We start from the raw sequence: 27,192 nt of genomic DNA, 5'->3' as shown, positions 1-27,192 counted from the left end.
TCACATGTGACTGTCACAAACATGATGACTGGAAATAGCAACATGCCCTTGGAGTTTCTAAATCTCCCACTGAAAACACTAAGATACAGGCTTCAAAGGAACATAGGTAAATGAAACTGGGGATATTCTCCACCAGGTAAATCTAGAAATTTCCAGCTAGTCAGCAACACAATACTAAATTTATAATGGCAAAAGTCAAAGTAGAAATAAAGCAACCAAAAAGATGCAACAAAAAACTCACACAAATTTTCATTTATTTTATTTAGAAGTAAAATAAAACATGACATTTCCATCTAGAAACCATTGGCATATGCTGCAGTAAATTCAAACATGGAGAGGTGGGCTTAGCTTCAGATTCCTCCCAAATTCAGCTCCCTCCTGTTGCACTGGAGCTCTGTGCAAGCTCTGATCCACCTGAGGACACAACTGTCTAAGGCAGCCGCTGGAGCTCGAGCTTATCAGCAGCTGGTGCTTCAAAGACATCATCTTCAACACTCTCCTCGATGGGCTTCATCTTTGCTGAAGTTCTCAGGTAGGGAGATGTGCGTCCTGGGCCTGCCACAGGTACAAAGAAATCGCCAGTTAATTTAACAACACAAACCTGCTACATAGACCTGTTTGTGACGAAGTGGACACAATCCTGCCCTAGTTGCTTCATGAGAGGATTTCTAAGTGAAGGTTTCTTTGTTATGTGGCCAGAGGCACCAGGAAATTCTAGACACAGAATAGCCACACTGCTATGAACCAGCAGTGCCTGCTGCTAACCACAGCCACAGCAGGTGTAGAAACATCTCCCCAGGTTCAGTGCAAACCCCAAGTGCAGGGGGTGCCCACTGCTTGATCCCCAGAGATCATTTTCTCACCCTTACACTCACTCACTGACTCATCTCCATTCAGCTACAGCAACATGAGTGGCTGCCCCAGGTACAAAGGGTGTGCACATCTGCACCTGGCCTGGCTGCAGGGAGGCTCCTCAGTGCACTGGGCAAACCTTGGGTGGGCACAGCATCAAAGCCACAACTGCCTTTAAAGCATAAAGTCATAGAATGTGCTGAGTTGGAAGGGACTCGTGGGGATCAAGTCCAGCTCATGGTCCTGCACAGGGCATCCCAAGAGTCCCACCATGTGCCTGAGAGCATTGTCCAGACACTGAGACACTCAAACTCTGCCAAGCCTGGTGCTGTGGCCACTCCCCTGGGGAGCCTACCCAACCACCCCCTGGGTGAAGAGCCTCATCCTAGAAGCTGACCTAAACCTCCTCTGACACTTCCTCATAAGTTCTACACAGCATGATAATGTAAAACTTATACAGATTTATACCCCTATAAACAACCACAGAGAAAACAAGATTTACAGGCAAAGGCCACGTAACTTTCAACTGACAGTGATTTCACTGCAAAAAAACTACCTTTCAAAAAGGCAGCAACTTGTCTGCCAGAGCAGGGCTCACACCACAGCTATCACTGCAAAGACATTAAATGGAGTTTTTGTGCAAGTTACCACTGCAAACTACCTCTGTTGCAGTTAAATTTTCAGTATGAGGGTCAAACCAGAGAACTCCTTTGAGTCATAAGCTGAATAGTTCTCTTTTCCATTGTTCATTCTGAAATAGAATCTACACATGGACATGTACTTTTCTCAGTACCCTCTTGTAGACTTAGACCACCACAACAATATGAGGTTGCAAACAGCCAGTATATGATGACCAAAACGATTATGGAAATCTCTAAAATCCCATTTGAGAAGAAAACAACAAGAGATAAAGGCCATGTTAACAGACTGTTTGCATACAAGCTAAAAATTTAAATATTCTTGAAAAAAATACTGATAGCTGTAACACACTCTTATTTTTAAGAAATGTTTATCAGATATACAGTAAAGTGCTGTGTTAAGGAAGCTCACTTATGAGCAAAGACTCATTTACACTGAACTGGATCACATTTACACTGTATGTGATACACACAGAGAACAATATACAGATACAGGCTACACCAGCAAGTTATGACACTAATGCATTTTTAAGTCACATTCACAAAGACACTGTTTGGAATTGGAATTTCAACATAAAGATTTTCAGAACTCTTCATGTTAAAAATGTATTAGTGTTTTCTTTTGAGATTCACAAACTACTTAAACTGCCACAAAACAGGGTTACTCAAACACATTTTTAGATACTTAAATTATTAAACATTTCTTCCCAGACAGATGTGTTTTATGGCCTAAGCAAAGGATAACTAGATCAATTAATTGGTGAATGTGCCACACCCAATGTCTGTGGGTACATTTGGATACAAAACTGGCTTTTCTGGGAGACACCTAAAGGTAAAAGGGTGCCTGAAAATGCTGAGTTACAGTTCCAGCTTCTTTTTTTTGTAGCTCTTTGTTTCAGTGTAGTTTATGGTTATTTTTAAAATGGTTTTCTTCTGCTTAAAGCCACTTAATACTCTCCAGAAAACAGAAGTAAGCAGCCATAAGTTTGTACAACAGGATCCAATATAAGGTCTAATTCTCTCAGCCTGTTTGTTTCAAAGATGCTCTTATTTGCTCCAAATACAAAATTTTGTCTACTGATGCCATTATCCAGTGTTGGACAGATGTTCAAGTGACTGAGTCAGATCTTCCTTTCACTACATTTTGTTGCCCTTACTTGAGGGCCTAAACCAAAATATATATTAAAATTCCTGTGAAATCCAATCCTGCTTTTAACCACAAGTAGGGAGCATATAATTTGATAATACCACTAAAAGCATTACCAAACCAAAACCTTTTACATTCCTGCTCAAATACAGAAGCATACACCAGCAAATCTGAGATGTCTAAAACAAGTACCACAGAAAAAAAGACTATCTGTAATAAATATGTGAATGGCTGTCAAACAATAGGATTACAGAATAGAAACTAATACCAAAACATTATTTAAAGGACTGAAATTCAGGTGAAACTAGCCTTGTGATCAGGTTAAACTACTTTGGTTAACTCAAATTCTGGAAAAAGAGATACCTCTATTTCACTTACTAATGAATTACATACAGATGGACCATGGATGTCAAGCACAAGTGTCACATGATAAACAAACCCCACTTTAATACCTTTTTGAGGATGCCTGCTGAGTTAATGTGATGTTATCAACAGAAAACATCATGCTGCAAACGACTCACTCCGTAAGCATTATAGAACTCTTGTTGGTTATTTCCTTAATATAAAAGCAAACAGTTAGTTGGGTTTCTTAATTAATTAAATGAAAAACATACTTTTGTTAGTAATTGTAGCTTGGGACCTACTAATTAGTAATTTTAACCCTTTTATTACTAAACACTTTGAAATAGGATTAATATTAATTTCTTGAGAATATGAGTCAAAGCTTATAATTTATAACACTGATAAATGCATAATTTTAAAAGATGGGATTATACAAAAATATAAATGCTCATTTGTTCAAGAATGTGGAAATTGGGAGAAGAAAACTTTTTTGGATTATAGAAGTCAAAGTTATATTTGTAGCGGGAGGCTTTGTCCACACAACAATCACCTAGCAATGACAAAACAGTATTCCTACAGAGTTCCTGTACAGGTAAATTCCCTTCATTCATTTTTTATTCTAATTTTATAAAAATAAAAAAAATATTGACATTTCCATATGTTTCTCACAAAATCTTTTGAGGATTTTAGATTGTGTTTGTTCTAAATGAACAAATGTATGCCTGTAGAAGGAGGATCCAGGGAACAGCACTGGAACTGGAAGCCTCAGCATGTACCTTACAGTAAATCTTAAAAAAACAGACGAAAAAAAATACCCCAGCTGTTGCACTGAGAGCACCTAGCAGAAGATTTTTGAAAACATACCAATGACAAGGCAAATGGCAGATATTTTTTTCAGTTTTCCCTGTGATCTGAAAAAAGGGCATACCTGGCCACAATCCACACTGAATACAAATCTTTAAGCAGAGCTCACCTTGGCACCAACCCCATCATTGGCAATGACAGCACCCAGGAATAACTAACAAGCTATCTTGGCAAAAACAGAGATTGAAGCATTACAGTTCAAGGAGATGAACAAACCTTTTACAGAAGTCAGAAATTTCACAATCAAAATACAAAGAAGAAATAAATAACAATGCTTCCCAAGGTGTGTGTTGCACTGCTGTAGGGGCAATCCCTCTGCCTCCCCAAAAGTAAGGGAAAGCATTGGACTTGGGAGGCTGCTGCCTCAGCTGGGCTGAGGAATTTCTGAACATAAAAGACACATAAGCCCCTTCTCTTGGGTAAAGCATACCCTGTATACCAAAAAAAGGTACACAAAGCAAGGAAAAGTACACCAGAGAAAAGTGTATTTATCAAGTATGTGCTAAGCACAAGTGCATCTTGGAGATTTATACAATTACAGCTCAACTTGCCATGCATTTCAAGTGCTTTCTCCAAAAGCTGAAATACTGGTGTAAGAGTTTTGCTGTTAAGCCTGAAAGAGACACTTTAATCACACAAACACAGTTTTACAATTTCTGAGTGTGCAAGTTCACCCAAAGGCTCTATATGCAAAGGAGTGGCTTCAATTAATGGAACTTTGCTGTGTGTGGAACAGGTGAAAAGCCACTCGAGGGTTTAAAGGCAAAGATCAGAGAACAGACCAGCACAGGAGACTTCTCAGCAGGAATCTCTACAGGCTGCCTGATCAAGAAGAGCAAGGAGAAGGAAGCCTTCTTTCAACAACTGGATCACAGGCCTTGGTGCTCCTGGGGAGTTTTAACCACCCTGGTATCAGGGTGGGAGCAGGCAGTCCAGGAGATCCCTGAAGGTAGCAGGCAATTCCTTCGTGATGGATGAGTCAGCTAGGGAAGGCGCTCTGCTGGACCTGTCACTGATGAACAAGGGAAAACTCATCAGGGAGCTGAAGGCTGCTGGCAAACTGGGCTGCAGTGTCCAGGAGCTGGTGGAGTTTAAGATACTGAGTGGCAAGACAAACAGCTGAATTACAACCTTACAGGACAGGGGACTGTGGCTTGCTCAGGGTTTTACTTGGCAGGAGCTCATGGGACAAGGCCTGCAAAGGGACCTAAGGACAGATGGTTGATCTTCGAGGACATCTTCCTCAAAACACAAGGACAGGCCATTCCAGTGCACAAAAAGCTGAGCAAGCGTGGTAGAAGGTTGGCAGAGATGAATAGAAAGTTCTGACAGATCTCAAACAGACACACACAAAGTGTAGGTGGGGATGAGCTCCTTGGAGGGAACACAGAACCATGGCCCAAGCATGTGGTGATGAAATGAGGGAAGCCAAACCTCATCTAGACCTGGATCTAGTAAAGGGCAACAAGAAAGGCATCTACAAATAAATCAGCAACAAAAGAAAGACCAGGGTAACTGCAAGGTGAGAGTTCGGTGATGCACAGGAACATGAAAAAGTCTGAGATACTCAGGAACTTTTTTGAGTTTTTCTTTTTGTCAGAGGACAGAGGTTTGTCCTGAGACCTGTTGGGGCTCTGCATCCAGAGGTAGAGACAGAGAGTGATTGACTGACAGTAAACCTGGACTGAATTAGGAACACCTCAAGTCTAAAGGGTGAACACAAGGTTGTGGAACCACATGAGCTGCATCCAAGGGTGCCAAGCATGGGCTGATATAATTGCAAGGCCCCCTCTATCATCTTGGAAAAGTGATGGAAGTCAGGGGAGACAAATGGAAATGCCAACATCACAGCAATTTTAATGAAGGGGAAGATGGAACACCCAGGCCTCATAGTCTAAATTCATTTCCCAGGAAGATTATGGAGCTTGTCTTCCTGGAAGCCATGCCCAAGCAAGGGATGGGAAGGTGACTGCAGAAGCCATCATGGATGCTGACTGCATCTGACCACTCTGGCCACCTTCCACCTTTGGTGGTGAGATGATGCCCTCCATGTATGAATGGAGTGCAGGGGATGTTGTTTACATGGATAGTAGCACAGCCCTCCACAGTCTGCCACTGGGTCCTTCCAGACAAATGGGAAACAGACTGGATAGATGGGCTATGGCTTCAATGGAAAATCTGCCATACTGCCAAGTTCACAGGGTGGTGAGCAGCAGTACAAAATCCAGCTGGCAGGTGGTTGGTTACCAGCAGTGTTCTCAAGGGCCAAAGCCAAGGCCTATAATACTGAAAAGATGAATGACCTGGTTGATGGGATGGAAGGCACTGCTGCCAAATTCACAGACAAGAGCCAGGTAGTGAGGGAAACTGCTGACAGGCCAAAGGGTAGGGCAGTGAGTCTGGACAGGCCATTGGAAAAAGAGAAAAGAACTGACAAAAATGACAAGTTCACGAAAGACAAATCCCTGAACCCAGGACATGACACACCTACACAGCACTACAGCCTAGGCCCCAGACGGCTGGAAAGCAGCTTTGCAGAAACAAACTGTGGTGGACACAAAATGGAACACGAGTCAGCAGTGCCCCTGCAGTGAAGTGTGCCATTCATATATTGGGCCACATTAGCAGCATGTATTGAACCCTATAAGCAAGAGCATAGCCAGCAGGTCAATGGAAGAGATTAATTCTCTCTAGCTGGCAATTGTGAGCCAGGATCTGGAGTGCTGCATCAGTTTTGTGCCTCCCTGTACAAGAAAGACATGGACATACTGGAGCAAGAGCAGCACAGTGCAACTCCAGAGGCTGGAGCAGTGATGGAGAGGCTGCAGGAGCTGTGGTGTGCTCTGCCTTAGGAACAGAAGGCTCCCAGGGCTTCTGACTCTTGTCTTTGACTACCTAATGGAAGAGGGAGCCAGACTCTTCTCAGAGGCATGCACTAAAGAAAGAAGGAAAACAAGCATGAGTTGCAACAAGGGAAATTTTTTCACTGTGAGGGTGGTAAGTCCCTGGAGCAGGTTGCCCAGGGAGGCTGGAAAATCTTCCAGCTTGGAAATATTCAAATCTTCACTGGACACTGCCCTGCTGTAGCTGATCTTGCTTTGGACATGAGGCTGGGCCTGATAATGTCCAGAGGTCTCTCACTACCTCAACTATCTCTGCAGTGGACAGAAGAGAGAAAAACAAAACAACACTGGAATTTTCATCAAACTATATCCCAGGTGTCATCCCTGATGTTCTAGTAGGGTGAAGCATTAGCAGGGCTTTTTCTTCCATCTATCTGGGCATGCAGACTACACCAATGTTAAGGAGTAAAACCAGACAGGCCCTCCAGGTCTGAAGGTGTTACTGGATGAGAACTGTGAGGAACACAATGGAAAACAGATAATTAAACAGAAAGATGCAAATAATTGAAAATATTTCCTCTTCCTAGCAGAGATTTTAACCATAACAAATAACATACAACAAGTAACAACAGTGGGGTTTTTTCTCATATATTTGAATTCTAATCACTAAAAAATAGTATTTCCAAAATCAAAAGAAATAATCCTATACAATCCTTCTAAATACTGTTAAACTAACAGGTTATGCCAATGAAAAAATAGAGAATCCTCTGGGGCTTTTTTATTCAAACACTGCTTTCAGAATTCAGGCTGATGTTAATGTATAGAGTCAGATGATCTAAAAACACATGACAGCAAAAGCCTAGAAAGAATAATTTAGAATGTTTTCATAAAGAAATTAATTAAAAGAATAGAAGTAAAAAGGTCAGACATGGTTTCTTCTCTCACTTCATCTGTTCTCTACTACTTCTGTCATACAAAGCACAGCAGGGGAAAACCTGCAAGGATACTTGGAGGTTTTCCAGGTAACATCAAAATATTGGTTGTATACCACATTCCTCCAGACTCTGCCAATACAAACTATCTCAGGAGGAAAAGCAGGACACAAGTTGCTAAGGGAAAATGTTTTGTTTGGGTTTTTAGTTTCTACAAGCATCAGTGACAGAACAAAGGACATACTACTGTCACTGGCACTGTACCTCTGTACTTTCAGTTTTGCCCCATTACTATAAACATTCCATATTATGCCAAAGATTATTGCTACACATGTTGTGGTCTTTTCCCAGTATGAGGTATCTGCATTTAGAACACAAAACCTCATGCATCTGACTGCCCTATAGTTAAGTCCCTTAATTTAGCTGATACAGCAGCACCAAAAAGCTGCAGTCTGCTCCCACAGAGGACAACAGGAGTTCTGCAGTGTCTCTAATGGTCAACCTGAGCCATATTCAAAACTGGCACAAGCACTCACGAAGAGAGGATGCAGAGGAAGTCCCACGAAGGAACATCTGCAGGCCATCCTCGCTGTCACTGGTGCTGGCCATGCTGTTCCTCATCTGCATCACCGAGAGCTGAGAGCAGAGGCTGGGCTGCCGGTCAATCTTCTTTGAAGCCTAAAAAAGAAAAAAATTATTACTTGAAAAAAAGATATCAAGCAAATTAAAATAAAAATGGAAAATTACTACTTCCCCTGTGATAGATGCTCCAGTCTCAGCCGTGATTACACAAGAAAATTGTTATAGGAGAAGATTCTATGCAGTGTAAATCAATTTAAATGACAATAGAAAATGCCAGTAATATACTGGAACTAGAACACTGACAAGTATGAAACTGCACATTAATTATTCAACCTCAAATCGCTTTTGTACTGAAATTTTCATGTATTTTCTTACAGGAAGCTTGGGGTTTATTATCTGGTAATTCATTATTTAAATATGATGCTCTGCAATTAAATGTAGTCTTTATGATGAAGCTGATCCTCCTTGCTAAACAAAACAGCATGCTATGCATAGAGGCAATTTATGCCTTAACAGAAGCATGGTTATTTTCCTGGCTTTTCATACCATTATGTTAGAAAAGTGGTGAATGTCCCTCCTTCCCAGTAGATGACCATTTGGCTCTTGATCCTACTGCAGACTAAGTGCATCAGGTGAGCATTATCCTCTCTCTGTGAAACGGTCCGAGGAGCTTCCATTTTGCTTTGAGCAGCCTTCCTGAGAAGCCTTTATACTATAACATTTATATGAAGCTATACATTGTACCCTGTAAGGTATCACTGCAAGCCAGAATGCTATTTTAGGTGTATGTGAAAGATAGCAATCAATGACAAAACTATAATGGATAACTCCATTACAGAATTTGACAAGTCAGGAACTAGTATCCTATTTCATGAAGAAAGGAATGACTATTTTTCCAATACTAGTGAAAGTCTCCTCAGGTAGGATAAAATCACAAGTTTTCTTACAAAATAAATTATACTTAAACAATATATTTAATAAAATAGAATATACTTAAAAATAAATATAATTTTAAAATTATTATACTTTAAAAATAAATAGAATATCCTTTCTTGTTTTCCAACAAAAAATTATTTTATAGTTTTACCTTCTTACTACCATATTGAATAGGAATAAATCAATACTCAACTGATTTCTGTAGTCCTCTACGTACACAAGTCAACCCCAACATTTTCTGATGAGATTGACAACAGTTAAAAGACAAAGACACCAATAATATTTATATTTAAAAGTGAAGCTTTCAAATATAATATATATGTACATATATACAATGTATATGGCAATGGAAAAATGAAGAATTTATTTAACAATTCTCTTGCCAAGTTATGTAGGAAGAGCTCATGCAACAGGATTGTTATTTTAGGAAGAATAATAAGATACTACAAATTTCCCAAATGCTCACTCAATTTTTACAACACACATTTTCAAAACTTACTATAATAAAACAGCTATAATAATCTTAAATTTATGTGACTTTTGCAACTAAAAACAAAGACTCAGTACAAACTGAAGTTGAAGTGTGCAGATGTTAAGTGAAAAGAGGGGCAAAATTTGTTGGATTTTCTAATTCTTCAAAATTATGATAAGGAATAAGTAAGGAGACAAAATGAGACTAAAGCAAGATAGGTCATATATCCATGAGTACACCCAGACCACTTAATGTTTTATATATTTATAAATATATAAATTATCTTTTAATTATATTTATATTTTATATGTATTTCATTATTCCTTCCACTAACTGCATCATATCAACATAATTTTTGCGCTTTTTTTTCTGCATTTGCAACCCTCAAAGACATGATGAAATTATTCTTCCTAGCAATCACTATTACATAATTGTTTGCCCCAGTAAGAAATTTTTTTAAAGGGAAAGACTCTGAATCTTCTTTTTACAAAGACACTAATTTGTTAGTGAGAAAGGATACCCAGGGAGAAGCAGCTTTTAAGCTACTGGCATCACATCTAATCGTTAGGCAGAAATATTTCCACAAGCCAATCAGTTCTGAATCTCAGTTACTCATTTTTCTTGTACATTACTGTGCTAACTTTGCTAAATATTACTTCTGACAGAAATGTTGCACTGACTCAAACCTTGGCACTAAAAGGCAAAAGTGTGCATTAAGTAGCTGATAGCAACAAGTTAAAATAACTTTATAATAAGGCGCTTTAAGAGCATTCAAAATTGAAGTAAAACCACATTTGTATGTGGGAGGAAAATTTCCAAACAAAACTTGAAGTTGCTTACCTTGTCATTTAAGGTTGGGTCATTCAATGAATAAAGTTTATTTGTAATATCTTTGCCAATAAGGTACTTAAAGATCTCATAAAGAAATGGCTCAGACTCCAGAAAGAAAGTCAGCCGTTCCCTGGACCAGCACAGGAACTTGCAGTTATCATCTGCAATAATGGTGACCTGGAAAAAACACATCCTCAGAATTAGCACATTTAAAAATGTTTTAAGATGAGCACACTTAACCATGCTTTAAAAGAATTGATTACATTTTATTTGTGACTCCAGTTAAAGTAATTCTTAAAGCCATACAGCTTTTTGGTATCTCTTTGTTATGAATGTGATATTTACAAATGTAAAAATTCTCAGCAATTTATTATCATTGTAGTTTTAACTGATATGTGTAGGCAGTTTGTTTTACAGAAAACCTGGGGGACAATAACATGGGAAAATCTCTCATGAGTTCCCAAACCTAAAAACACTTATGTAAGAGAAAATTCATTTATGAAGTCAGTCCTATAGTGATGACAAGCTCTTGCAATAGGCATATATGTAGCTTGGTTTATTTTACATCACTGCCACAAAATAGGAACAACTGGTATCACCTAAAGGTCTCCATCAAAGAGTTTTCAGTGATTTAAAAAAAAAATTTCCATCTTCCTTTTATAACTGTCAGCCTTACTGATCCCACAAGTACAACCCAGTAGCAGCTGAGCCAAGGCTGTTTGCTCAGTTATTGATAATCCAGTTCTGGGTAGTTACAGGGGATTTTGCCCCCTCTCATGGGAAGATGGACTTGCCAGGTTCACCTCCTGTGCCAGCAGAGGGCAATGCCACACCAAAACCCACACTGGTCATAGCCAGGGGCAGGTTTTGCAAGGGGGTCAGGCATCTATGAATAATCAGGTGCTCTCTGCTTTCACAAGATAACATTACATCCTTTACAAATTTAAAAAATCCATTAAAATAAGTCCTAGAAACAATGAAATTCTGTCATATATCCATGGATTTTTAATTCCACGTACTGTAATATAAGCCCACAGGCTGAGGAAGAATTCACCAGCATTGCCAGCAGATGGGGTCCTTAAGATTCAATCCGTGTGCTCTTGTAAGGCTGCTGGTGTTCACAGGGCAGCGACAAGCAGAACTCACAAATAAAGGACACCCACTGCTCCAGATTACAATCACTCCCAAGGCAGGCAGGAGCTGAGGCATGGCCCTTTTCCCTTGGGAGGGACTGATTCCTACTCAGCTGCTCCCAGAGGAAGGGGCCGTGCCAGGAGGGCTGTGGGAGGCCCCACTGCTGCAGGGTGAGTGCATCTGGGCAAGTCTCTCCCCTGGCACTGAGCCCAGTGTTTGACTGGAACCTATGACACCAATCACTGATTTTAGAGTAGGCACTCCCTCCCCTCTGCCACAGTATCAGTGTGGATGCACCAGTCAGTCACAGTCTGGTCATCATTACACACACCTAGCTAAACATCAAGTAAGAGGTAGCAAAACAGCCATTTCTATGGGAAAGAAACACCCTTCTCTAAAAGTATTCCACCTCCCCAAACTACAATAAAATATATTTAATATACCAGCATAATTACACTGCTAGAGAAATATACCCTTATTGTTCCCCATATGAATATTTTTATTCAAAATACTGAGATAATTTCCAGCTTATGTTGCTTTAATAAATTGCAAAATGACAGAAGTATTAATACACTTTTATAAATACCAATTTCTAATTACTAGTGCCAGAACTTCTAGACTTTAATTATTACAGTACCTCTTATTCCCTTTTCTTTTTTTGAACCACTGACAAAACCTGCTCATATCATCTTTTTTCTATCAAAACTGCCTCTTAAATTATTTGTCCTGAACAATCTCTTAACACAAAACAAACTCGGAAACAGTAAAAGAGAAAATAGCAAAAGCTAGACTGCTCAATACACACCATTATAATACTGTTTTGCAGCATTTAAAAGTGGTTCTTTATATGGTCCATCTTCAAGCACCTATACTAGAAGGGTAGCAAAGGATGCAAGTCAAATAGTTCACTGTTGATCAAATTTATACTCTATTTTTTTAATGGTCTCACCAGCTCATGTCCAGTGACAACTAAAACAAAATGTACCTGGAATTTCTCACCCCGGTTCATCTGCGTTGATCGAAATTCAGGAGAATCTATAAAGGCACAGGGGTAAATATTATGCAGAAAATGCCCTCGATAAGACACCTTCATTCTGGAAACAAAAATGTATGAAACAACATTTTAAACTCATGGAGGCTGATTAATTTAATGAAAAATTGGGTAGGACTACTGACTGTGGTAATGCATTAGGTAACAGGAATAAATACATTCATCTTCTGGAATATCACTCCCAGAGCTACCCTGTTTTCTGCCTAACTGACTGCAAGCAGAACAGGCTGCCAGACAAATAGAGAATTGATGAACATGGCATGTATCCACAAAACATTGTTATTCAATATGAGAAAGGTCATGTTACACAGCCAGACCAGAATCAGGCTTCCCCATGGTAAGCAGCTTTGCGGTAATGAGTAAGAAAAGCAACGAAGCCTGACATTGCTGCTGCTGCCAGCAGAAATTGGTTAAAATACTGGCCAGAATTTAGCAGGAGTTTCAAGATTACAGCTTGGCCATGGGCATGTATTTTACCCTTTCTCACCTGGATTCTGTCTGCGTCTGGGCAATGCACCTGCCCCTCTCTACTTGCATGTACAAGTGCAATGAATCAATTTCCAAAGGCCTGCTGTTTTAAATCCTGCTGAAGACATACTACTTCTTCCCTCATGAACTTTATTTTTTAACCTTAAAACCTGAGAATGGACAATTGAGATATCTAAGACTCAAACAGATCTCTTGCTTATTTTGCAAGACACTGCCTTTGGTATTACACAAATACAATTCCCACTAAAATCCGTGCAGCTGCACACATAAGTGGATACACAATATGCTCCCAGTAAGAGATATCACTGCCACCTGAAATGGTGTCACAAAATATACTAAGTATAGATTGACTATAGACCATAACATACTACAAACAGCTGCAACCTCAATAATTTTCTAATTTATTTAGCCATGACACAAAGCATACATATAAAAGCTTGTCCCCAAGCTTTTATAGAACCTACTTCCCCTTCAGCAGGATGCTTAGCCTATCATCAACTGATGTTTTATCTTCTGCTGCATAGGCTTGACCTGTCTTCAAAGTCTGAATGTTGCAGAATTGTCCAGTTAGTCTTTGGAAGAGCTCTGGAGGCACATGGAGAGGTTCAAACATTCTCTTGTAGAGGCTGCTAAGCTCCTTCTCTATCTTGATCTAGATTGTAAAAACAACAGAGATCAATAAACACAGATGCATTAGGTAAAAATGAGTAAAACTGCACATATGCTTTAGCTTGAGGGACATCTTTGGCTTCATTATGCTTAAGCAAAGAAAGAAGTGGTAAATGTGTGATGCATATCCACAAACACTGCCTGTGAGAGGGTGACCAAAACCTTATCTAAAATGAGCCAGTTTGGCACACTGATGCTTTAGAGTGCTGTCACATCCAAGTGCCACATTAAATCACACACAAGGAGCCCTCTGGCATGTCTGTTGATGCAATAGTGAATAGGAAGGACTTGGGCAAGAATTATGCAGAGAAAAAAAAATTAGTTTGTCTTTCACACTGCATGCACACATCACTGAGGCTATCCCTCAGGCTCTCCTGGGAGCCCCTCTCATCCCTGAGCTTCTTGGCTTCTTGCAGTAGAAAACCAAGTCCTGAAAAAACAAACCAATTATATTGAAACCACATGTGATGAGGGAGGAAAAAAACCCCAAAAAACATTGCCAGCTGAACATCCCACATCTAAGAGCCCACCCAAACTCAGGCAGCTGCAATGAGGGAAAGGATGCTGGCTGAAATCCTAAGCCTGGAAGTCTTCCCTGAATGAAGGAAGCAGGGGATAATGAAAAAAAAATACACACAGAAGAGAGAACAAGGAAAAACAACCAAGGAAGAATGTCAGAGAAGAAGAGAAAGAGGTAAGTTTCTGACTCATGTTCAGCTCTTCCTCCAGGATCTGCAGGTCCTTTTCCACAAAGCTGCTTTCCAGCTGGTCAGTCCATGGCATGTGCTGATGCATGGTTATTCCTCCCCTGGTGCAGTTCTCCACAATTGCTGTTGAACTCCATGAGGCTCCTGTTGGTCCCTTTCTCCAGCCTGCTGAGGCCCTTCCAGATGGTTTCCCAGCCTTCTGGCCTATCAACCATTCCTCACAGTTTTGTGTTATCAGGGTTCACATATGCCCAGACCATGAATGAAGATGTCAAACAGCACTGGGACCAGCACTGGCTCGAGGTTACACACCACACACTAATGTATGTGTAGCACCCAGCTCCAAGAGGACTTCCTACCTCTGATTACCACACTCACCCTGCCATTCAGACAGGTTTCAATCCTCTTCCAGGCCACACTTCAACAGATTCTCTATCAGGATTTTATACAAGACAGGGTTGAAAAGCCTACTAAAATTAAGGTTGAGGATATTCACCATTCTCACTATTCCCATATCTGGCCAGTCATTTCATCGTGGAAGGTTATCACAAATATGGCTTGGGGGGTTGGAAGGGACCTTAAAGATCACCCAGCTCCAACCCCTCTGCCATGGGCAGGGACACCTTCCACGAGACCAGGTAGCATCAGAGCTTCAACCTGACCTTGAACACTTCTAGGGATTGCACATGTACAGCTTCTCTGGGCAAGCTGCCCCAGTGCCTCACCCCCCACACAGTAAAGAATTTCTTCCTAATATCTAATCTAAACCTACTCTCAGTTTGAAACCATTCGCCCTTATCCTGTCACTACACGGCCTTGTAAAATGTCCCTCTCAATCCTTCCTGTCATTTCCCTTCCAGTAGGGAAGGCCACAAACCGGCCATCCCAAAGCCTTCTCTTTTCCCTGAACAACCCAAATTCTCCCAGCCTTTCCTCATAGAGCACCTCTTGTATCTCTGGGCTCGGGACCTCAGGGCACTCCAGGTGGGATCTCATCAGAGCAGTCACTTCCCTCACCATGCTGGCCACACTGCTTTTGATGCAGCTCAGGATACAACTGGGTTTCTGTGGCTGTGAGTGCACAATGCCAGGTCAAGTCCAGCCTCTCATCCACACCCAAGTCCTTCTCTGTCCTCATCTGTCCATCCCTCAGCCTGTGTTGATATTGGGGGTAGCCCCAACCTTGTGCAGCACCTTGCACTTGGTCATGTTACATTTCATGAGATTTCCATTAGCCCACTTCTCAAGCTTGTCCAAGTCCCTCTGGATGCTATCCCATCCTTCAGGTGTGTCAACTCCACTTGGTGTCATCTGTAGACTTCAGAGTGCACTCAATCCCTTTGTCTATGCCATTAATGAAGACAGTAAATAGCACTGGTCCCAATACAGACCCAAACGGGACATCACTTGTCACTGATGTCCATCTGAACCTTTGGCCATTACACTCTAGAGGTGACCATTCAATCAATTTCTTATCCATCTATTATCAGGCTGGTTAAATGTGGCTTCCCCTTGGTAAATCCTTGCTGACTACTCCTGATTACCTCCTGGTGCTCCATGTGCATAGAAATGTTCTCCAGGACTATCTATTCCTTCTTTTCAGAGATCAAGTTGAGGCTGACCATGCTGCAGGTCCCTGGGTTCTCCTTCTTGCCCTTTTTGAGGAAAGGAGTGGCATTTGCTTCCTGTGTTCCTCACTCACTTCTGTCAGTCACCACCATTATTCCAAGATTATCAGGAATGGCCTTGTAGTGACATGAGCTCTTGCGGCTGTGTGACATCAGGGCTCATGGACTTACTACGTGCAGTGCATCACCTGACCTAAAGTTACACTGGTTTCACACTGAATCAATTACTAGTTAAATATTCCACAAGCAACTACACTCATATGAAACCCAGGTTTTGAATTTCCTGCATGTTCCTTACGCCACAATCCTTAATCCCTCAGAGGACATCTACACAGACAAAGCAAGGATTAAAAACAAACACACAAGAGAAACTGTTATTATGTTAAGTCCTGAGCTGTCTGATTTCAATATATGTTCCATATACCCACAAAGCTAGATGACTGATTTACCATCATGCTCTCCAGGAACTCCTACATTTTTAACAGCTGTACCAATTTAATTTGCACCTTTCTATACTGCAACTTAAGGAAATACATTTCCATTTGAAAAAGGAATTTATGTAGCTCCCAAGACTCCTGAACCCAAAACCAGACACACAGACATGAGGGCAAATTTTGGCCCTGGAGTGTTAATCCAATCCCTTAACTTGCACATGGTTCATGTTTCATGATCTTCCTCTAGTGTGTAATACTTGGAGGGGAAAGCAGGTGTAGGCACTTTCTTAAAGACTGATCAGATTGCAGGCTGGAGCTGTGCTTCAGATGGGCTCCCTGGAACAGAGCACTCCCCTTCCCAAGCACAGCTGATGCTCCTGCAGTCATGGGTCATATTCCAAACAAGCCATATGGGAAGGTGTAATGTTTTCTTCAGCAGGGGCTGAAATATTCTGGGATGCTGCCAGAACTCCGAGTCAGACTGATTAGAATCAGCTTCCACTCTGACTAAAAAAGCCAAATTTGTAAAGCTCCAAGGAATCAAAACCACTGTAATAATCTTCTGGTCAGAAAAGAAACTCACTGTGATTTTGCATGCTCTATTTAATAAAATAAATATTTAACAACTGAACGTATCAATTATTCATTTTGTAATACGACTAACTTGTAATTATTCTGCCATTCCTTTCTTTCCTTGGAAAAATCTTTTGTGAGAATTACCAAAACTGATTGAGATGGGCAATACAATAGCTGCAGAGAGAAAATCTCATACAAAAATTAATTCCTAAGAGTTCCTTTAATTTTTTCCCCTATTCTTTGTCCTCCTGTAGGAAAAACACTTAAAACAGCCTTGGGGTTTATAATAAACATATTAGACAGCTAAAAAGACTTGTGTGACTATCAGGCATCACTTCAAGTATGCTTGTTGATCATAGTTTGCAGCAAATATTAATGTATTTTTAATAATTACTGAAAATATTATGTATTACACCAATTAAAATAACATAATATTTTCTATGCAATGGTCATAAATACTGTAATTTCTCAATGGAAAGAAGACTATTGAAATGAAGCCTTAATATGCAAAGAAACAGAACTACCTGGCTAGTCTATCAGATCTAATTTTTGGCTAAGCTTTTAAGTTTCTCAGGTCATAGCACAGCTGATGGTAATTTTTGTGTGAACCTGTGTTCCATATTGGAGGAACACTGCTGTAGGTAGAGCCTCTTCCTTTTTTAACACATGTACTCAATTTTTCAACTTGTTGCACACAGATGCAATTTAACCTTTAGCCTCCTTCTACACGCTGTGGTTGCCTGCCAGAGTGTGAGCAGTGAGAGTTTATGGGAGAGCCAAGCACCCCAGTCCTGCTGTGCTTACTCTGACACTGGGCAAGGGCTACAGAGAGAGAAAACAAAGTTAAAGGCAGGTGCTCCAGGCCTCCCCTCTTAGATGCAATTTTTTACCAACTTTGGTGACTGAGTTTATCAGTCAAGTTTCATATTCTCACAAAATTCCTTCTTTTTGTATCCACCCACAGAGTACTTCAATCATTTCTATCACTTGACCAAACTCCTACAAATAATTCTGCTAACAAATTTATTAGAGGATTTAGTGAAAATAGCTGCCTCTTCAATAGGATGAAACCTATACCATAATGAACAAAGTACCCCAATCTGTGCCAACACAGCTTTTAGCAGACAACTGTAATTACAAAATAATGTATTTCCTTCTTCATTCAGTATTGATTTACACATTGCAGGGTGATTTTTTTGTTTGGTTGCTTTTTTCACTCAAGCCCAAACCAGCACATCATTCTCCCAGGATGCTTTTTCACTCACCAATAACTTTTTTATTTAGATTTTTGGAAAGGGTTGGACAGGTACAAACTCAAGGACCATTACCTATGTTTAAGGATGCCACAATTCACTTTTAAAATACAGGTAAAATGAAAGGCTTGGTTTCCCAGAAAAATGGGTTTCTATCAGCAGAGCACTCCATTTTGCAATAATTTCTGACTTTGGTGGCCATTTCCTGTCCCATTTGACAGAAGATTAGAAGCCTCAAGATTTATTAAAAAGGCTTAATTGGTGGGGGTTTGAAGGGAAGTAGAACATGCTAATTTGTTTGGGGGAAAAGACTGCAAATAAATTAATCCCATATTAGAAACTAGAGTACCTGTATAGGATATTTAACAGTTGACAGCTACAGAGTAGGTAGAGTCTGTCCTCACTGGCTCTCCCTTATCTATCTCCCTTATCACAACAGCTATTTTGTGTGTGTGCTGGACAGCACAGCCATGGCCACCTAGCAGAAATACAATGCAGTTTCATAGGTGCTGCATCTCAATGGTGACATAAATCAATTGAATAGGCTGAGAAAGTAGCATTAGTAATTAAATTTAGTAACTAAAGAGGAAGTTACCCTTTAAGTAGTAAGACAACCCTTCAAGAGCAATTTGAACTAGAAATATTTACTACACGTCTGCAGTTGTCTAGTAACATATCAGTTTAGCTTGTTTTAAGCTACTTGCTAGGCAAGACAGAAGTCAAGCTTCATGCTGCCTTGCCAGCTAATTTCCCAGCTGCTTTCTAGCACAGGCAGTGCTGAATTGGTGAAGAGGTTATTTCCAGGCAGGTTTTTTTGGTACAAGTTGTTGCACACTCCCAGAATGTGTCCAGAGTGTGATTTTGGGCCAAACACAAAAGCATTCTGCTGAAAATGTGTACTAATCCATTGGTTTGCCCAGCAAAAATGCGCAAAACTTCCTTTGCCTGCATCTTACTAGAGAGCTTGTGAAATTTATCTGTTATACATACCGGCCTCCTTTTATACACAAGGTATATGAAATGCAAAAGGTTGACAACCAAAAACACAGAATTCCAGATCATTATGTCCAAGGCACAACGATAGAGTGTAGCCCAAATGATGAATAATGCACATCCTGTAAAAATTAACAAAAAAAGAGGAAGTTAGATTTCACCAAATAATAAACATTCCTAGAAAACCATCAAGAATACATCCACGAGTGCAATTACACTGAAAAGCAATCTAGTCTACAAACTTTAATACAGTTAAGCTCTCTGGATGAAGGCATGCAACAATAGCTAATCACTGCAATGCTGCAAACAGGCACTGAGGGCAGGTGGACAGACTGCAGCCTTTCACACTGGACTGCAATACTGAAGTCACAGTAATTCAGATCAGGATGGGGCAAGCAGAAAGGTGCAGTCCATTATGATTTCTTACTGAAATGAAGTAGAAAAGAGATGGGGGAAAATCAGGCAGCTCACAAAAATTTATGTTGCATTAATTAGACAAAAAAGGCTTAGAAATTAACATTCATATCTAATTAGCAAGGAAGAGTTGCATAAAAACTTCCTAAAGTCATATGCAGATATTTTTGAAAATTGAAAGAAACTATTATTGCTGATATGACAAGGTCACATCAGGAACCTGAATTCTCCTGTGCAACATCAAAGACAAAATTTCCAAATGCTTACTTTTTTTTGAGTTGCCTTACTTTGAATGACACTTGCTTTAAAAGACAAGGCATCATGTATGAATAGGGATTCCATTTTCAGCCTATAAAGACAATATTTATCAAATGATGGATTATGTATTAGTGAGTGTCTCCCAGATAACTGTGAGCCTACCATCCAACAGAGATGGCTGGAGAGATCACAGTTATATTTTCCCTTAAGCTTCCTGCAAGGACAAAAAGAAGACAGTGCTAAATGAGTGTTCTTACCCCCTTTCTCCCTGAAAATGACCTTGACTTAATGAACTCGGTACTGTCTAGTCTGTCTGGGTTGTTAACTGATGAGGCAGCACTTACATATGGATTAGAAAAATCAAAATATAGTGACTCTTGATCTTCTTAATAGTTAGACTGCTAGCACAGGAGGATATGAAGTCTGGATGTACTGAAGAGCAGCAATACTGCAGAACAGCACAGGCGAGGGACAGGGCCAAACAAAGGGAACAGGTCCCCAGGAACAAGGCCTCATTACTTGTGCTGCCCCCTGAGTAAATCTGCTCCCTGCTGCCACCCCAACTTGCCAAATTCTGATTCCCTATCTGCTCAAAATACTACAAGACCCACAGATCAAAATGGCAGGCCCAGCAAGTGCAGAGCTCCTTCTGCTTTTAAAGCCAAGACAAAAAGCCTTGCAATGCTCAGATCCTTGGTCACCAGTGCAGTGTGTTTTAAGAAGTTACCCTATCATAACTATAAAATAGAAAATGCAAGGGTGTTGTAAATTCAAATAGTTCTATCAAAAAATTGACCCACACTATAATGCCAATAAGCACTCACTTAAAAATACTTGAGCATGCTCTTGTTGGATGGGATTTATCCTTCTTACACTGCAATGAGTCACTATTCCTGCTTTGATCACAAGGATCTTGTCCCACACAAGGTACAGAGGCTTTGAAATAGCTGTGAGACTGCAATGTTACAAATTGAACCACATTCACTCAGTCTCAAGCATGCCAAATTTAGGTTTTCCTCTCAAGTCAGATTCTGGTGTCACAAGATTCCTACAGTGGCAGAAGAAACACAACTGGTATCAGAACACAGAATACACTCCCCATGGAAAGGCTGCACTTCTAAAGCAGCAATGAAAATAATGCTGGTGACCCACAAATGCCACAGGCTTGAACCACATTAAAAGAACACTTGGGCTCACAGCAAGCCCCTCAAGAAAAAGCTCACCGACCTCAGACACACTAAACCAGTGCACCTGCCAATACACAGTCCTGCTATTTACTTGAAATCTAAAATAAAGGTCTTAATAACCAGACATAACTGATTTAAGTGGATTTTAAACATCCAGTTACATCTGACATAAATGATGACCACTTGTTTTCAAGCTGACATCTTCTTAGGTTTGAAATTGCAAATTGCAGTTCTAGAAAGTTTTAAGAGCCAAGAGTAATATAATCTTTCTAAAAAAAAGGTATATTAAGGTCAAAACAGATCCAGTCTTAGACCAAAACCACCTTCATCAGAGCACAATGGCCATTAACAGAGGCAGTAATTTCACTATAATCTGCAGGGACCAGCTCCATAGTGGCCAAACTCAGCCATTTGTGTCACATTCCTGTCTCCAGAACAATCCTCCTACCTATGGTGAGCAGGCCTCGCAGGAGAATCATATGAAGGTTCAAAGAGGTTGGAATGACCAGCCCAACTGCAAAGCAAATGTTTGCAACGTGGAAAACAAGATGATGAATCTCTTTCCAGTTTTCACATGCAGTCTCATTGAGAGGATCAAGGGTGGAATTTTTTAAGTCTGGAACAAAACCTAGTGGAGTAACAGTGAGTGGGCTCATTGCTGTGGTATTCATCTTGGAGACTCCTGCAAGGAGAGGAAAAAAATTCACTATGCATTAAACTGAAACATAGTAGACACACATATGGATTTTAGGGTTATTCTCTCCCTTCCCAAGATATATTTTCCATTAGCATTCATGGGAAAAAAATATTAAAAAATGCTTTAAAATGGTAAGCTAGGTCTATAGTTCAGTAGTGCTTTTTCACTTAAATCATAGCTACTAAAACAGAGAGGCCACTACATCTGCTGCCAGTCTTTTAGGGAGATCACTTGGTCTACACAGTCTGAAAAAGCTTGCAAGACCCTTGTCTATATGTGGGACTACTGGAGAAACAGAGACAGCTAAAGACTATTTCTAATCTAAACATACATACAATGTTTTTGTTGTTGTAATAATAAATATAACACATATACCTTTGCCTCAATGAAGTGGAAAAGTATCTGTGGGCAAATCCCAATACAAAACAAAAAATTACTATTAAGAACAAACTATAGAAACTGGAAGATTTCAGGACACTGTCTTTAGAATATTAAAAGTTGGTCTCTCTGGGTAACTGCAGTCAGTGCTACAAGCTCTACAGAAGGTCTTCTGAACCCAGAGCAGGGCTCAGCTGAAGGAACACGACTGCTCCTAGAGAAGTCTGCTGCCAAACACAGGAGAACCCTGCTTCCAGCCAGGCTTGTATGGCCTCTCACTGCCACAGCAGCAGAAATTACATGGAGGTGGGCTCGAGTCTCATTCATGAACTATATGCACTGCATCACTGAGCCAACAAGCCCCATAAAATACAATACAGCAGGATTTGCATTTGATTGAATTCTGTAGAGACAAAACATGTCCCTGATGTGTGTCATCACTAACTGCCATGTAATTCATCTGCTCAGCAGACAATTTTGGGTCACAGTTAATACATTCAATTTCCTGCAGACTTGAATACACTCTGAAGCATCTCTGGTAACTGAGAGTGTTTCTTGGCCTGTGAAATAAATTTGAGTTGCTTCATCCCTTCCTTTTATTGTTTTCTTGTGATCAATCTGTGTATAGGGCATAAGCAAGCTGGACAGTTTTCAAAATTAATCAGTCTGAAAGCAGTGGGAAGAAAACATCTTCAACCCTCTCTTATGGTTCATCTCCTATGCCCAGAGCCTGTCACAGCAAAGGGATGCTACAGAATGTGCAGAGGCATCCTGCAGGATCAAACACCAGCACAGATGCAGTGTATCTATATCTGGTTTGAAATGACTTTCAAGGAAAAAAAAAATAAATAATCCTAAACATCTAATCCAAAATACACAATTCACTTGTTTCTTAAGATATCACTTTCCTCTTTTCATTCCTACATTAGTTATCCAAAGATTAAAATATGGGGATTTGTCATAAACTCTACACTTAACTGTTAGCAAACATCAGGCCTACCCAAATACACTCCTACTTACTTTCAGCTGTTTCACACGAGTTCATCAAGAGTCACCAGAGCAGTTTCAGTGTCCTGACAAAGCCTCTCACAGAGTGAGCCAAAGCCTGAGCCCAGGAGAGGCTGCAGGACTGGCATTTTAACGGGCTCATAAACAGGAGGGAATTGCTAACTGGATAACTATGTCTGTGCTCATCTTACACACAGCTCAGCTGCTGCTCCTGCTGTTTCCAAACAATAGAAACTCCTTACACTCGAACAGCAGGATCTCTAGATCTCTTAAAAGAAATAATCAGCTGAGTTTCTACCTATATTCAGCCTTTCACTGCCCAGTCATATGCCAGTAAAGGCACCACTTAAAATGCCAACAGAACAAGTAGAGACAACCAACTCACACACAGATACAGAGCCAGGCATAAATCTCTAAGCTCCACATCAAAAGAGGCTGCAAGAAATAGTTTCAGCTACATCTGGTTACAGATCAAGGCAGCCTTCCAGATACTTGATATTTTTTATTAGCAAAATTTTGTACTGTTCCACTGTGGGAATAGAGGCTACCTGACCCTTTCAGCTCAGCTCTGAAGCATCACACATTAGAAGACTGCAAAACCAATGAACCAAATTAAATATACAGCACCTGACAATCTCATTCTCTTTGCAGCCCAGCCAAAACACTGCTCCCCTTGCTCCTCCAGACACTGATGCAACAAATCACCAGCCATAAACTGAAATAATGGGAAGGAGTTTCTCCAAGTGTGGATCAAATAATTTAAAGTGTCCACAGTTGTAAGAGGACATTTAACACTTTTAAAGGTCAGGCTTACCTACTAGATTGCCTAAATTAGAGTTAGAGCCCAGGAACCTAAATCTGCCCATCCCCAGCTGTTTTATAAGCTTTATCTTTACTACCTCAAAGTCTTTATATGAATACTTTTGAACTTCACTTGCTACTCACAAACAATAATCACAGCTCCCCTGACATACTGGAAACAGCAGAAACAAGAACTTCTCCATCATGGTGGGATTAAAAAGCTGACAGAAATAGATTGATGCTAACTGCAAAATGACACAAGGACAGACTTAGACACAGGCTCTGAATTTCAACTGAGGAGATTGCTCTGGGGATCAGGAGAGAAGGCAGACAGGCAGAGCTACAAGATGTGACCTAAAGTGTTTGTCTACAGGTAATACCAGAAATACAAATATCCAAAATGTCAAAAAACAACATCACTGTAATTTTTAGATCAATTCTTTAATCCTAGCACCTACTGTTGCAAAATAATACTGAAAAATTAGGGGAAAGTCTGCACTTCCACAAAAGAGCAAGCAATTATCATGTTTTACCTTATGTGACCTCAGAAAGCCAAAAATTAATTTGGAAGTAGAGATTCAGGCCTTTAAAACTTTAATTATGTTTACTAAGGATTAATGTAGCACAAGACTATTTAGTTACATGCAAAGACATGTATTAATATCACGAATTAAAAATCAACTAACATAGTCAAATAATTTTGAAAGTTGGGTTAAAACAGCATCCACTAAAATGAAAGCTTTATGGGGCATAAGACAAATCATTAAAGAGCATTTTAAATATCCAGTATATATCCATCATATGGAGTTAGATTTACCAAACAAGAATTTGAAAATTCAGATGATTGAGAACGCAAGCCGATTTGTTGTTTCAAACAGGAGGGAAAAAAGAGGATATAAAAATAAAAAGAAAAACCCATTGATTCTTTAATATTGAACCTAACAGAAATTAGTGTAGTTTAGGAAAAAGCTTATTAATTGTTTTTGTGCATAAACTTGATAGAAAGTTAAAGTAATACATGATGATCTTAGGTCAGAAAATACAAATTCTCAGAATATAAACAAGGCGAGCTTACTCTAGGAATTTGCTATACTCAACAACAGCTTTATACAACAGACCAAACGTCTGAAAAGCTTTATACAAGAGACTTAGTCTACAAATATTTGGACACCAAGATGGCTTCGAAAAACGTGTGAATTTTACGGATACCTAAACAACATTCACAAAAGACAGACATGACAGAAAACTGTAAAGCATTTGGTTCTACTATGAGAACCAGTCAGCCAAGCTGATAGTGAGACAGTGCTGAGTGTCCCACTTGTGTCACAACCCACTTTATTGAGATCATTCATATCCCACAGCTTTACTGATCAACATCATTGAAGTGAGTCTCTTAAATCTTTCAGTATGTTTCTATATACTTGAGTAAATACTTCAGTATTGTTTCTATAACTTTACAGTTATACGAGTATGTTTCTATAACTTGAGTATGTTTTCTATAACTTTACAGTCATTAAAAAAATAATTTAATTATACCTGCAGAACTTAAAACTACTTTTCTATGGACTTACAGCACAGAAGCTTCGTAGATATTTTAGGCAATAATTCTTCTAAGAAGACAAACTACTAGAGGCAGCATAGCTGAGTTAATTACAGTTTAAGTTACCAATTTCCTCTTTTACAACGCAGTAAGAATGAATAGGAAAGCGGTACAAGAAAGCGTGCTCAATATGCTCCTCGCAGCAAGTCACATTCAATTAAATGTGTCAGCAACTACAGAAATTTGTTACTCTCTTTGGTCACTTCAATCAGGAGAAAATTTAACAACACGTTCATGCTTCATAGCCAACAAAGCATCCACACAGTGAGAGCACCTTCCCCCGCGGCCGCGCAGCCCCCAGCGGAGCGGACCCGGGGCTGTGAGTGCCCTGCGGCTCGCTCTGCCCTGCGCCGGCAGCGCTCACGGATATAGAGGTGAAAAGCCAACCGAGCTGGGTGATAGCTGCTTGCCCGTGAAACGAATCTAAGTTCACTCTTAATTCTCCTCCAAGGAAAACCCACAAACCCTAATGAAGCGAATTAAGGGGCCGCCCGAACCCAGGGGGGCACCCCCGAGCCCAGGGCCGCCCGCAGCTGCCGGCGCCCAGCCCCGCTCTGCGCTCCGCAGCTTCACTCCAGCCCACGACGCGTGAACGCCAAACCCACCCTTCGTACCAAACAATCGTGAAAATAATTTTTAAAAACTGAAAAGAGTCGAGCATCTGGTCCCTTTCCACCCAAAAGAGCCACTTCGAAAGCTGCAACCCGTCCCTCCTCCCCGCGGGCAGGGCACAAGAGAGCGACCGAAGGCAACGAGGCACCAGGGACGGGACCGCGCGTTCTCCCCGCTGGCCGGGCGGCTCCACAGCGGAGCCCGGCGCCCACCCCTCCTGCCGCCGCCGGTGGAGCGGCACCCCCGGCCCCGGGACGCTCCGATGCCGGCTCCCGCCGCCCCACACCCGCGGTGCCGCCGGCGCACGGCAGGAGCGCCCCTCACCTGCCCAGCGGAAAACTTTCCCGGCCGCCCGGACAGGACGGCCACGGCCCGGTGCTGCCGCTCGTCACCGCTGGCGGTCCCACGGCGGGCACGGAGCCGCGGCTGTGACTAAAATAGGCAGAGGAGCCGCGGGAGCTGCGGGCGGCGCCAGCGGGGCCGGCACCGAGCGACCGCAGCGCGCAGGCGCCTCCGCCGGGCCCGGGGCTCAGGGCGCGCCGTGAGGGGCGGGAGTGGCTGCGGCCCCCGCGACCCTCAGAGCATCGCCCCGGCCCCCACAACCCTCAGAGCATCGCCCCGGGCACCCCCGCCCGGGCTGGGGTCTGTGGCCGCCGGACAGTGCTCAACCGAGGCGCCTGAAGCAGGTGCGGAGAGCCGCCGCGCTGAGGTGCAGCCAGAGCCCCGCGGCCGGGCAGCCTGCCCAGCTGTTGTGTGGTTAAAATTAGAAGAGCTGAATTCTCCCCCAAACCTGGGGCAAGCAGCGTTGCCCCTACATGGTGTGTTAAGGAGCCTCGACAGCCTTTATAAAACTGTTTTCTTCTC

The 27,192-nt window shown here is 41.2% G+C and overlaps 1 protein-coding gene across 3 annotated transcripts; it reads right to left on the bottom strand.

Moving 5' to 3' along the window:
• Positions 1-237: 237 nt before the first annotated feature.
• On the bottom strand, positions 238-23,785 carry POPDC1 (popeye domain cAMP effector 1). 3 transcript variants are annotated; one of them, XM_074536551.1, is made up of 9 exons: positions 23,328-23,785; positions 21,681-21,914; positions 19,371-19,495; positions 13,578-13,765; positions 12,559-12,667; positions 10,449-10,616; positions 8,155-8,296; positions 3,090-3,193; positions 238-555 (listed from the first exon to the last, which is right to left on the bottom strand). In XM_074536551.1, the coding sequence occupies exons 1-8, from the start codon at positions 23,350-23,352 to the stop codon at positions 3,126-3,128; spliced, it is 1,059 nt and encodes a 352-aa protein (XP_074392652.1). In that variant the 5' UTR covers positions 23,353-23,785; the 3' UTR covers positions 238-555; positions 3,090-3,125. The 3 variants fall into 3 exon arrangements, with proteins under 3 accessions (XP_074392652.1, XP_074392651.1, XP_074392653.1); XM_074536550.1 differs by lacking the exon at positions 3,090-3,193 and having other exon boundaries at positions 23,328-23,720; XM_074536552.1 differs by lacking the exons at positions 238-555; positions 3,090-3,193 and adding an exon at positions 3,225-4,855 and having other exon boundaries at positions 23,328-23,778.
• Positions 23,786-27,192: the final 3,407 nt, after the last annotated feature.

Source organism: Zonotrichia albicollis, chromosome 3 (genome assembly GCF_047830755.1).
Source record: "Zonotrichia albicollis isolate bZonAlb1 chromosome 3, bZonAlb1.hap1, whole genome shotgun sequence".
Lineage (NCBI taxonomy): Eukaryota > Metazoa > Chordata > Aves > Passeriformes > Passerellidae > Zonotrichia > Zonotrichia albicollis.
This window is presented reverse-complemented; position numbering and strand designations above follow the sequence as displayed.

Bases quoted from the DNA above. Each gene is read 5' to 3' on its own strand.
- POPDC1 (XM_074536550.1), bottom strand. From the start codon at position 23,352: ATGAACTCGTGTGAAACAGCTGAAA. The intron at 19,496-21,680 runs GTAGGAGGATTG...TAATTTTTACAG, and splicing joins GCGAGGCCTGCTCACCATAG to GATGTGCATTATTCATCATT. The intron at 10,617-12,558 runs GTACATTTTGTT...TGTTTTTTCCAG, and splicing joins ACCGGGGTGAGAAATTCCAG to GTCACCATTATTGCAGATGA.